Raw genomic sequence first — 13766 nt, 5'->3', positions numbered from 1 at the left:
ATGAGAATGTTCGGCTTTTCTCAGTCCCAACCCCACTTGGCAAGGCTTATGCCTTAGTTTTTATAGCCACAACTCTAACGGAGGTTAAAGACTTCATGGACACAGACCTTCAGCCCTTTCAGTTATGAATTTATTATTCTACTTTCATTATGTATATTAATATCTCTCAATCTTTAGCTATTATCTTGTTCATGTTTTTTTTTCACTTAGTCATTTTTGTCCAAGAAGTCCCCATTTGGTTTAAAAATGACTGTTTTTATTTCACTTTTCTCTTTTAAAAGCTGAGTGAATATTTCCTTTGCTTTGAAGAGGAAAATACCTAAAATGCAGTATAACTGCTTTTGAAAAATGTGTTCCAGATATTACAGGTTAGCCTATTCTCAGTATATTACATCAATAAAATAGATACAGCCATCCCCCAAGGGTATGTTTGCACAACACTGAAAGTTTAGAGCTATTACACAATGAGGATTACTGGTTGGCATAAAAAATATGCCTGATATGATAATTAATTGAATCCTATTAAGCCATTCATATATGGATGTGCTTAGGCAAATATCTGTTTTTACTCTTAGCATAAACCTAATTTATTTTAGGAGGATTATTAACTTCATATGAAACATATATTCACTTAACAAATATTTACCTACCTGATATGGGGCAGAAACTCTTCCTCTAGTAGAAACTATACCATAAGGAATAGATAAAAATTTTTCAAATATATGATAAATTATGATTTAAAAAAAGATAAGGTGACAAAGAATGGAGTTGTAGGAAGGGCTATTAGATAGAATGATGATAAATTGTGAAGAAGTGTCATCTGAGCGGAGACTTAAATATGTTAAAGAGAAAAGTCATTTTTAAATTAACGAGAATTGTCGGCTTAAAAATCGCAAGAACAAGTAATCAGAATATAATACCCTTTTAGATTTTGGAAATTGTTTCTCCCAATCTTTTGAAGTTTCCTCACCTATAATAATTTGACAGTCTTTTTGTTTGTTCGTTTGTACTTGACTTTATGAAGTTATTTCAAAGGCATTAAACTTCATTTTCATGGAATAAACATTTTCCACTTTGCTCTCATTTAAAAAAAAATGCAAGTACAAAGGCTTTAAGACAGAAATCAGCAAAGCTCCATACAAGAAACTGGAAGAAGGTGACGGAGAGAGAGGAAGAAGATAAGTCAGAAGTTGATCTGGGATCAGTTCACGTAGGACCTAGAAGAACTTGGCAGAGATTTGGGGAATGTCATGATTTCATTTTAATTTTTAAAAAGCACCATGGTGGGAGTTCCCATTGTGACTCAGTGGTAACAAACCCAACTAGTATCCCTAAGGTCAATCCCTGACCTAGCTCAGTGAATTAAGGATCCAGTGTTGCCCTGAGCTGTGGTGCAGGTCACAGAGGCAGCTCGGATCCCACGTTGCTGTGGCTGTTGTGTAGGCTAGAGGCTTATGCCTCCAATCTGACACCTAGCCTGGGAACTTCCATAAGCCATGGGTGAGGTCCTAAAAAGACAAATAAAATAAAAAGCACTATGGTGATGACTTAGGAATGGTAGTGCCTAGAATGTAAACAAGTAAACCACTGATGTGGTTCGGTAAGTAGGACAGTCAAAGAAAGATGTGACAGCACTGGAACTAATGAGATGAGGTAGGATTTGGTGGAGTTTGAAGAGAAAGGTGACAGGACTTGCTACTAGATAAGAAGTTGGAAATTTTTTAAGTGTTTGATCTGAGAAATAGAATAAAGAGTGGCATGATTCCCTAAAATGGTGCAGACGAGAGTGTTAACTTAGGAGTGAAAATAAAGTGTTCTGGTTCAGATGTGATAAATTTGAATGCCCTGTAGAGTCCAAGCGGGAATTATGTAGGCACTTATCTATAGTTCTCGAGAGAGCGTGGGAGTTGAATATAAATCTGAGAGTAATCAAAGTATACTGAAGATGATATTCAACATCAGGGGACTTGAGATTAGCAGGGGCAGGAATGTGGACAGAGGACAGAAGCTGTTTAAAGACTGAGCCCAAGGGCACAACATCATTTAGAGGATGGAGAAGAAGATTCTACAAGATTATAAAAAATTAGTTAGTCGGAAGAAGAACAAAAAAAATGTGGATACTGAAACCAATAGTAACATATGTGTGTTCCCAAGATTATTAATAATCTATGATTCTAGGGAATTTAACAAAAAATTCTAGGGAATTTTTCAGTATTAAACTAGAAATCTGAAGTTATGTTAAATATAAGCGTAATAGTATTAATATCTCCTAATTAGTGAGTAATTAAGTCCTTGGATATAAAGTGTATAACTGTGGTTATAAAAAGAAGGTAATTAATTCTAAGGATGAGCAAGAAGGTGAAAGAAATATCTTTTAAACATGTTATACTAAATATTTATCATGCATTTCTTTGACTGAGTCTCACATAATCTCATAAAAGAGAATCAAATATAAAATGATGAACATAAGCAAAATACAGAGACCCATGCTGATGTTATGCAGAAAGATTTCTTGTTACTTAGAAGTTAACTTGGTGTCAAAGGTATGTGACCTCAGATGCTCAATAAATACTTGTTGATGTTCTTTTATTCTCTTTGCTTCCTTCCATAGGCGGGGAAGTCCCATACACAACTCTGGCTACCCGAATGATGATGGGGGCTTGGTGGCTCTTTGCTTTGATTGTCATCTCATCTTACACAGCAAACCTTGCTGCTTTCCTCACTATCACCCGCATTGAAAGCTCCATCCAGTAAGTAGACAAGGATTCCAGCTGACACAAAGCACGAGAAATGACAGGAGTGGCTAAAGCTGTTTAATGAGTATGTGGTATCTGACTATAAATTTACAACTTTGTTTGGAGTAAAGGTTTAATTTTGTGGTATATAGATAACATAATATAGTCCAACGCTAGAAAATACAGTTTTCATAGAGCATTTTTTATAAAATAAAATTCTGGGTGTAATTTAGATGTTGCCTTCCATATTTTCCTGGAGGGTTAACACATATTCAGATTTAACCTCCATAAAATTTGACTATGTCTGGGCAATATTATAAAAAGGAAGGAAAAGGAGTCATACTAAAATACACGTATTGGAACTCTTGGTCTTTGCCCTGAGTCTGACCCATTATCCACTATCTGAATAAATAGGTGATTGATCGCTAGATGATAGGGAGAGAGAGAGGGAGAGAGAAGGAGAAAGAGAGGGAGAGAGGGGGAGGAAGAGAGAGAGAGAAAGAACACCTATCAAGAGGTAAAGCCACACTCTGTCTCTTCATTGCATTATAGCTAATGTGCTCATTACTGCTGCTGCTTTTCCAGCTGCAATGGCGGTAAACTGTCGTTAACAATGGTGTACTTTAAAATCCTGAAAGCTACTTAAGTCAGTGCTTCATTTCACAAATGACTTTCCTATGAGCCCTGGGAGTCCAAAGGCCTTTACCTTACCATAGCTAGTTTTGCTTTTGTGGTTTCATGCCGTAAAGTCAGAGGCACTGTATTACTTTGGCCTTAATAGACACAATATTCTATATATTGGTTTAAGAAAAAGTTTTCTGGAGTTCCTGTCATGGTGCAGTGGAAACGAATCTGACTAGGGATCATGAGATTGAGGATTTGATCCCTGGCCTAGCTTAGTGGGTTAAGGATCTGGCATTGCTGTGGCTGTGGTGTAACAGCTCTGATTAGATCCCTAGCCTGGGAACCTCCATGTGCCATGGGTGTGGTGCTAAAAAGACAAAAGACTTAAAAAAAAAGAGAGAGAGAAAGAAAAGAAAAAGTTTTCTGAAAGTACTTTATTCATCCAAAAAGCATGTAGTTTGAATTATCCTAAAGTTAAAAAACATTTACTTCTCAACAATATTGACAGTTCAAAATTAGAATAATTAGATCTGTCGAGGAATTCATTAGGGATTTAATTTGACCTTAAGAGAAAACATTTCTCTTTGACTTTAAAAATATATATAAAGGAATCCCATTAGTAGGTAAAAAAATTATTATAGCGTAATACTAAAAATAAAATCAAGAATTAATGATCTATATATAAATAGAGTATATCTCTTCAATTACTTACGGTATATAAATTGAAACCCCCAAATTCAACTAATAATACTAAAGATGGGCAATTATTTCATCCATTTATGAAAATGATGTTTCCAACTTCTCTCATCAAATCATGGTCTTAAAGTTGTTTTCCCATTATTTCTTTGGTGCAGAACCTTCACACCCTCTCAACTTACCACCCTTGTAACCAGTTCTATGCGTGGCATAAGTTATAAGTGATCTAGAGTGAAGCTCATGGAAAATTTAAACTGATGACCCCATCAGAATCCTATTTTAAACAATAATGAAAATGATTACAAATTTCCAGCCCAAGAAATCAATGAATTAATAAAATTATGAAAATAATAATTAACATTTTTTGAGCACTCACAAGATGCTAGACTTTGTGCTAAATATTTGACATGCATTGGCTCATTTAGTACTTACAATCATCTTCTGAAATATATACAAGGTATTAAAAATTTATTTTGCAACTGAGATTGAAAAGATAAGTAATTTATCCCAAATCATGCAGCTAATAAGTGATTGGTTAAAGATCAGACCTTAAATCTGTCTCATTCTTGGACCTGTGTTCTGACTGTACCACGCTAGTCCCCATTCCACACCCTTGGACATTGTATGGTCAGTTGTTTTTAGGGAACAGTATAAAAGATGTGTCATAGCCTTATTCACTGTGAAGTCTAGTGATGTAAAGAAAGGATGGTATTCTCCAAATCCTCAGTTTGTTTGAGGAAATGAAGTATCACAAGTGAGGAGATTTTGTGCTGGATCAATTCTGTAGGCATGTATCTCAACATGAGCTAATTACTTCTATAAAGGTAACTGCCATTCAGTGTAAGATTGCTTGGCAGAACCAGTCAATAGAAATCACATTAAGAAAAATAGTTTTAAAAAATTAAAATGGAGAATTTTATCTTGCTAATATACTTCTTACCAGTTATGTTTTAAGAGTTCTTAAAGCCAAAGCCTATGTAGCTCAGATCTGATTTTGAAGCATTTTAAAATAAATAAATGAGTAAAATTATAAATAAAATAACTGGCTTTATATACAGCACATGACAATAGTCATAAGTGATAAAGTTTATGAATAATATTCACTGAGATTTATTCTGATTTTATTAAGCATTTTACATATTTCTCCTTTATTCTTTAAATTTACTCTAATAACACAGCTATTACTGTTACTCCTATTTTATAGATGATGAAGCAGACATTTGGAAGTTAAATGCTCACTATCTCACTGTGAATAGTGTCAGAGCTGGAAACCTAACCCATATCAATCCAATTCCAGTCCGTGACTTTACCTACTGAAATTTTTCCTTATCTTACAGTTTGTATCTTGCTGGTTCTTACAATGTGTTTGCTTGTTTCAGCGAGATTGCAGGCCTCATGGTGAGTGTGTATATGAGCTATTTAGTCATTACCAACTTTGCCAGCATTCGTCTGTATCTAGCCTTTCATGCAATAGCAGTGGGAGCAAAAGCCTCTATCAAATTTTTATACCCATAGGCTTTTCTAATGTAAAATCTAATGGAAAAAGATCATAATTTCACATGATGTTTCCCTCAAGTGTAGTTCCACATTTCAAAATAACTGAACATTCATTTCTTTACAAATTATTTCTTTCTAAAGCCAACTCTTATTATTAAAAGTCAACAGTAGGTATAATAAATCTCCCCTTCTTTCTAATCTTAACACTAGACTAATTATGAAGGGGGGAAATCAGAGCCAAATAAGTTAAAAGAGGCCTGATTCTTTCCCCAAACTTAAAGATAGCTTCTAATTTCATGCCTCAACTGTGTTATTAAACATAATTGTAATGGGAACATTACACAGTTCCACTTGTAACTAATGTCAAACTTTCTTGGAAAATTCTAAGTCTGATTTTTTTCTAAAAGAGACAAAAACTTTTTTTTCACAATACTGTCCAATGCCATGCTTCTTAGTCATTTATATTCATGAGATTTGCTCATCAGGGTACCTTTTTCCAGCCCAGTTTCTGTGCCATCAGCAAACCTATACCAACCACATTTTTATCCCCAAAATTCAAAGTCACTTCTCCACACCAGGAGTGCACAGGTGGTCAGAGGAGTGTCAGTGAGAGAGAAAGAGGAAAGCAGCTACTTTTAAAGAGGTGGTTGATAGAAACTCATAGTTCGGTAGGAGAAATCCAATAGATTTATTCTTAGGAAGCAGAATACGTTTTATAAAATTGACCCCTTTTTCAATTATATGTATATTGTCATCTAACATTCTAATTGGAACTTTCCATTTATAAAAATGTTGAAAGTGAATTTTCCCTGAAGAAGATAATCCACGAGTTAATTTCATATCCCTTCAGTGATGGAACAGCCCAACGTAACTATGTTATGCTGCTTAATATGATGTAATATAAAAGACTTCAACACAGTTGAGGATGGCTATTGATATATAAAGTTCAGTTTTTAATGGAAAAAGTGTATGTAATTTATATAAGATGAACAATATCTGAGCTTTTTCATTGTTACTGAACAGTGACAATGAATAGCTAAATTGTCTTCAAATAATTTAAAAAATGAACATACTTTTTTTTTTTTGTTGGTAACCAAGCTAGAGATGGAAATGGTCAAATGAAGCATGTGAAGCTTTGACATTTTCAGAGAAAACAGTAATTTCATCAGCATTAACTGTATTAGTCTTTATTGTGACGCAATTTTCAGAAACCTACTTATTTCGCTTATCAAAGTAAAAATAGCTCTAGAGGAAATCAGAGTTGTATGGTTATAGCCATTAATAACTTTAGTGTCAGATTGTTCTGTAGTGATAAAACCTGAGGTCTTTCATTTCCTGGGGCTATAAGTAAGTTTAGATCTATTCAAAGGGATCCCAACATCCCACCATATTTTTGTGCTTAATGCGTTCATTCTTCATAATGATTTACGTTGGACTAAACAAATATTGAGTTAATGCAGCCCTGAATCAAACTAATTTGGTATAAATTTATTGCCAAGCATATAAAAAGAGATTCATAAATATTCTTTTCACTGACAGAGACCCACTTTTGCCCTACCATACCAATAATAGGATTTTTGCATTCATATTTGTTGACATTTGGAAAAGGAAAAAATTATTGAGCAATTGTTTTTCTCAGTGCCGCCCAGTGAGTATCACTGGGCTTAGAAATCTGTCACCTGGTACTGACTCATAGACTTTGAAAAACTTATGGTTTCCAAAGGAGATAGTTTGGGGAGAGAGGGGATGGGCTGGGCGGGTTGGTATGGAAATGATGTAAAATTGGGTTGTGATGATCGCTCTGCAAATATAAATGTAATAAAAATTCACTGAGTTAAAAAAAAGAAAAAAAAAAGAAAAGAAAAGAAAAGAAATCTGCCTCCTGGTCTAAGGAAAGAGCAAATGGTGTAGCAAATGACAGGTGCTTTCTAATGAAATGATTTATTCCTTTCCTTTGTTCCCATGGAGCTACATAACTAGCTTTGGTAATTTACTATTTAAAAAGATCAGTACAATCATGCTTTTGGAAATGGAAGTATTCCAAATTAATATGTTAGTTTCATTCAATTAGTTCAATCAGTTATGTATCTATGTACTGTTGACCCTTAAACAGTATGGGTCTTAGAAATGCAGACTCCCATTCAGTCAAAAATCCATGCATAGCTTTTTTTTTTCAGTTTTATCGAGATATAATTAACACAGTACTGTATAAATTTAAGGTGTGGACATAATGATTTGACTTACATACATCATGAAATGATTACTACAATAAATCCAATGAACATCTATATCATAGTTACAAAATTTAAGAAATAGAAAAAAATATTTTCCTTAGAATTCATTCTCTTAACAACTTCATAACATACAACAGTGTTAATTATATTTATCATGTTATACATTACATCCCTGGTGCTTATTATCTTAAAATTAGAAGTTTGTACCTTTTGACTGCCATCATCCAAGCCCCCCTCTCCCCATCCTCCACCTTGGGTAACCTCAAATCTGATCTCTTTTATTTTGCTTCCTGGCTATTATAAATGATGCTTCAATGAACGTAGGGGTGCATGATCTTTTCAATTCAAATTTCAAATTCAAAAGAATGTAATTTTTCAAATTAGTATTTTCATTTTCTTTGGATAAATACCCAGGAGTAGAATTTCTGAATCATACGGTAACTCTACTTTTAATTTTTGAGGAAACTCCATACTGTTTTCCACAGTGGCTGCACCAATTTACACTCCCACCAACAGTTCACAGGAGTTCCCTTTTCTCCATGTCTTCACCAACACTTGTTATTTGTTGCCTTTTTGATGGTGGCCATTCTAACAAGTGTGAAGTGATATCTAACTGTGGTTTTAATTTGCATTTCCCTGGGGATTTCACTAAGTGGTAAGCATCTTTTCATGTGCCTCTTGACCATGGGTATGTCTTCTTTGGAAAAATGACAATTCAGTTCCTCTGACCATTTTTTAATCAGATTGTTTGTCTTTTTGATGTCAAATTGTATGAGTTCTTTGTATATTTTGGATATTAAGAACTTATTAACAATTTTGTATATTTTGGATATATCATTCACACATTTCGTTTTGTGGATGGTTTCCTTCACTTTGCAAAAGCTTTTTAGTTAGATATAGTCCATTTGTTTCTTGTTTGCTAATCCTTGTATACTTTTTAATCCCCCAAAACTTTACTAATAGCCTACTGTTGACTTATCAACAACAAAAACAGTTGACTAACACGTATTATGCGTGTTATATGTATTATATATTTACTTGTAATAGACATTTCTACAATTAAGCTGGAGAAAAGAAAATATTATTAAAAATCATAAGGAAAATATATTTACAGTACATATTATGATTTTAATAAAAAAAATCTATGCATGGTTGTACCCTCACAGTTCTAATCTGTGTTGTTCAAGGGCCAACTATAGACATTTAAACACTCTGCTAGGCATTTAACAGGTTAAAGATACTTAGGTATTACCCCTGAGTCCACTAAATCCATTTGGGGAGATAACAATGGAGAATTAAAAACACCCAGCTGGAGTTTCTGTCATGGCTCAGTGATGAACGAACCCGACTAGGATCCATGAGGATGCGGGTTCAATCCCCGGCCTTGCTCAGTGGGTTAAGGATCCAATGTTGCCGTGAGCTGTGGTATAGGTCACAGACTTGGCTGGGATCTGGGGTTCCTGCAGCTGTGGTGGAGACTGGCAGCTGTAGCTGCAATTAAATCCCTAGCATGGAAAACCTCCATACACCGTGTGTGGAGTATGGCCTTAAAAAAAAAAAAAAAAAAAAAAAAAAAAAAAAAAAAAAAAAACCCACTGGGCTATGATGATAAATGTATTTATAAAATGCTATGTGAACGTGGGGAAAGGTGTGTTTTCAGTTAATAACTTGGAGAGAAGGAGGAGAAAGAAAAGAAACTATCAGGCATCACAGAGGTTCTCTCAGCTATCATCTGAGAGTTTGATCTTCAAGGATAAATTTCACCAGACTAAAGGAGTGGCTTACAGCAGTGGTATGAAACTCCTAGGAGACTATCCAGCAAAGAGCAGATGATCAAAATATGTTCATTCCTGGATTGAGATAGGTGAGGTGAGAGTGGCAGGAAATGAAGCAGAAGAGGAGGATGGGACCACATCTTGAAGGGCATGCATGATAAAGCTTGTTAAGGAACTTGCAATTTTTCCTGGAGATAATGAAGAGTTACATCACTTAAGAAGGACAGCTCTATCTGTGGAAAAAGAGGTCAGGTGGGAGAGAAAAGATGGAAGAGTGTATAGAAACTCATTAGAGGTGTCTAATGCGCATATATCCATGGCATTTAACAGTATGTCTCCACTTGATGTAAATCTGATCCACATGTCTTCTTGTTTCAAGAGCTGTTTATTTAGAAATATCTAAGGAGTAAGGGCAATTTCGGAGAAACTTAGCTTGAAACTTTTTAATCTCTAGACATGTTTACATTTTTTGTGAAGCAGAATTATTATGTCAGCTTATTTACTTTTTAGAGATATTTAAAGAGAGAATGTGGTTTACTACCTCTTAGTTAAACACGAAGGGAAGAAGAGAGTTACTAATTTGAGAAAATTCTAGAAATCACTCTCATTAGGCTTCTTTTCAGATGCAGTTTTGCCAGAAATTTGCACCTCATAGTTTCCTATTCACAGAGCTCTTCCTACCTATTAGTTACCTGTAGCCTGAGCCATCAAAAAGGAAATCAGACTTATTTTTACTCAATTTTAATACATTTCCTTCTTCTTGTAAAAGTAACACCAGGCTATTTTGAGGAAATTAGAAAGTAGAGTGAAATTTTAAAGGACAAAGCATTAATAATTCATAATCTGTCATAAAGCAGTAAGTTCTGTTAATATTTATGCAATCCTTTTTAACTGTTTATTTTGGAATAATTGCATATACACAGGAAATTGCAAAGTCAGTACAATTACAGTGTAGAGATGTCTCATATACCCTTCTCCTAGTTTCCCCCAATAAGTTACATCTTCAGTGATTACAGCACAGTATCAAAATCAGGAAATTGACATGAGTACTATGTATACATATAGTTCTATGCCATTTTTATCACAAGTGTAGAACCACTACTGCGATTCAGATATAGAGCTATAGATTATTACAAAAATCTCCCTCAAGCTACCCCTATATAGTCACACTCGCCCTTTCTTCACCGTCCCTGCCCTTGGCAATCACTAATATTCTCCACTCCTGATTTTTTGTTATTCTAAGAGTGTCATATAAGTTAAATCATACAGTATGTGGCCTTTTGAGATTGGCTTCTTTTTTTTACTCAGCCTAACGCCCTTGAGGTCCATCCAAGTTGTTGCGTGCATCAATAGTTCATTGCTTTTTATTGCTGAGTAATAAAAATAATAGTGTGGTATAAGTGTTTGATTAGTTTTTAAGAAACTGCCGTACTCTTTTCCAGGATGGCTGCACCATTTTACATCCCCACCAGCAGTGTACGCAGTTTCTTGGCACCCTTTCCACGATTTAATGCTGTCGCTATTTTTTTTTTGAAGAAATTTAATTTGTATTTCTATTTGCTGTCACTATTTCTAAATTTTAGCCTATCTGATAGGAATGTCATGATATCTTACTGTGCTCTTAATTTGCATTTCCCTAGTAGCTAGTGATATTGAGCATCTTTTCATGTGGTATTTTTTGTATATCCTCTGACATGAAAAGTCCCTTCACATCTTTTGTCCATTTTCTAATTGGATTGTTTACTCTTTTACTATTGAGAGCTCTTTACATATTCTCAATACAAGTTCTTTGTCAGATAGTTGCTGGCAAATATTTTCTCCTAGTCTATAGCTTGTTTGTTCATCCTCGTTACAGGATCTCACATAAAACAAAAATGTTTAATTTCAGTAGTCAAATTTATCTATTTTTTTTTATGGGTTGCACTTTTGATATCATGTCTAAGACTCTTCAAGCAAGTCCTAGGTCCCCAAAATTTTCAAATAGTTTCTTATAAAACTTTTATTACAATTTTATATTTCACATTTAATTCTGTCATCCACTTTAAGTTTTGTACTAGGTGTTAAGTTTAAGCTGAGGTTTGTTTTTTGGTTTATGGACATTCAAATGTCCAGGAGCATTTGCTGTAAAATCTTTCTTTCCTTCATTGAATTGCTTGTGCACCTTTGTAAAGAAAAATCAATTGGCATACTGTGTGAGTCTATATCTGGGTTCTTTATTCTGTCCCATTGATCTGTGTATCTGTTCCTCTGTAAATAACATAGATTTGATTATTCATAGAATTATGATTTTTTATTCTTATGATTCTCTCACTTATTCTTTTTTTCTAGAATTATTTTGGTTAATCTACTTCTTTTGATTTTCTGTATAAATTTTAGAGTAATCTGGTCTATATTTACAAAACATATTGCTAGAATTTTAATAGGAATTGCATTAAATCAGTATCAATTTGGGGAGTATTCACATTTTTACTATTCTGAGTCTTTCAGTTTATGAACACAGTCTAGCTCTCCGCCTATTAGGATTTTTTATTGCTTTCATCACCTTTTTGGTAATTTGTAGTCTTATATATGATAGAATTGCACCTAAGTATTTATTTTTATCCTAGCGATTATAAATGGCATTGGATTTTTGAATTTGGTTTCCACATATTCATCACCAGTATAAAAATGCAACTGTTTTTATATGCTGATTTTTATCTTGTGAGTTTGGGGGATCTAGGAGTTTTAGTAGATTCTTTGGAATTTTCTATGGAAACCTTCATGCCATTTACATTGCTGAGCAGTTGTGTTGCTTTCTCATCTGTATGCTTTTCATTTCCTTTTGTTGAGCTTTTCTGTGCTGACTAGAATTTCTGGTACTATTTCACATAAGAGTAGTGAGGGTGAACACCGCACCTTGTTCTCTGTCTTGGGGAAGGGAGTCAGTCTTTTTTTCCCTGTTAGGTGTAAAATTAGCTGTAGGGTTTTTGTAGGTGTTTATCAAGTTGAAGAAATTCTTTTCTATCTCTAGTTTTCTATATATTTTTCTCATGAACGGGTATTGGATTTTGTCAAATGCTTTTTCCCCCATCAATTGATATGCTCAGATAATTTTTTCTTCTTTGGCCTGTTTGGTATATTGCATTGTTTGATGGACAAACTATTTTCAAAATGAGGTGGAGGTTAACTAGACTGCCCTCTCCTATTTCTTCTCTACCATTTTTTTCTGAAATCTTGCTATTTTTCTTCATTTTCTTCCTTCTATTGATAGAAAGATCTTGACTTTTCCTGCCTACTGCCTCACTTCTTAATTCTCTTTTCTTCTTCTTCAGCTGTTGCTTCCTTCTATTCATTCAAGTTCACCTTCCAGAGTGTGCCGTGCAGATGGCGTCCATCCTTAAAATCGGCTTTAAAAAACCTCCACTGTTACCTCATCCGATCAAAGTAAAGCTCACATCCATCAGCAGAGCTTATTAAATTCTTGAAAAGCTAATCAGCCTCTTTTTTGTTTACTGGCACCAATTAACCCATTCTCACACTTCTTTGTGCTCCGGTTAAGCCAAAGTCTTGTAGGACATTCATACTTCTATGGAGTTTACATGCTGTTCTTACTCCCTGAAATGACCCAGAACTGCCTTCTTCTCTGCTGGCATTTTCTATTTGCTCAGGCACTATTAGATTACACATGTGTCTTCTCTTTGAGAGTGCAAATTTTTTAGTGGCAAAGACTATGTCATATTCACATTTGTGCCCCTGATGCTTCTCAGAGTGCCTGACAGAGTATTAATCAGAGCAGCTAACATTGACGGCTTGCTATGTGATACTTTCCTAATGCTTTGCATAGATTTTCTCATTTAATCCACATAATAGGCCTATGAGAAGTATATCATTTCACCCCTTTTTTGAAGATGGCAAAGCTAAAAGCCAGGTAATCTGGAATGAGAATGTTTGTCTTCACCAGCGGGCCATATCATCTACAATTAACAAATACACTCAATCTCTGTTGAATGAAATGAATAAATAATATATCTGTGAATACATGAATGAATGAAAACCATTAGGGTCATTATATGATTTTTTGAAAAATAAAGAATTTTGCAGAAAAGAGTTAATGGCTGAATTGTGTTTAGCTAAATTAATTCCAGATACTTCTAAGTTACCTGGTATCCTAGAAACAGGCACCACCAGAAGCTATGGATTCAAATAAATCTGCATTTAAATTCTGT

The 13766-nt window shown here is 34.4% G+C and overlaps 1 protein-coding gene across 7 annotated transcripts in view; it reads left to right on the top strand.

Annotated features, from left to right (window-relative positions):
* Window positions 1–13766, top strand: part of GRID2 (glutamate ionotropic receptor delta type subunit 2) — a 1344144-nt gene that overhangs the window by 1057892 nt on the left and 272486 nt on the right. For all 7 annotated transcript variants that reach the window (XM_084973393.1, XM_084973394.1, XM_084973395.1 and 4 more), the window contains one exon: window positions 2612–2750. In XM_084973393.1, coding sequence (XP_084829519.1) covers window positions 2612–2750 — 139 coding nt within the window. The remainder of the gene's footprint in view (window positions 1–2611; window positions 2751–13766) is intronic.

Source organism: Sus scrofa, chromosome 8 (assembly GCF_054392235.1).
Source record: "Sus scrofa isolate SSC_HxYL_T2T_F1_AM1 chromosome 8, Sscrofa_HxYL_maternal_Yorkshire_Landrace_v2.0, whole genome shotgun sequence".
Classification (NCBI taxonomy): Eukaryota; Metazoa; Chordata; class Mammalia; order Artiodactyla; family Suidae; genus Sus; species Sus scrofa.
This window is presented reverse-complemented; position numbering and strand designations above follow the sequence as displayed.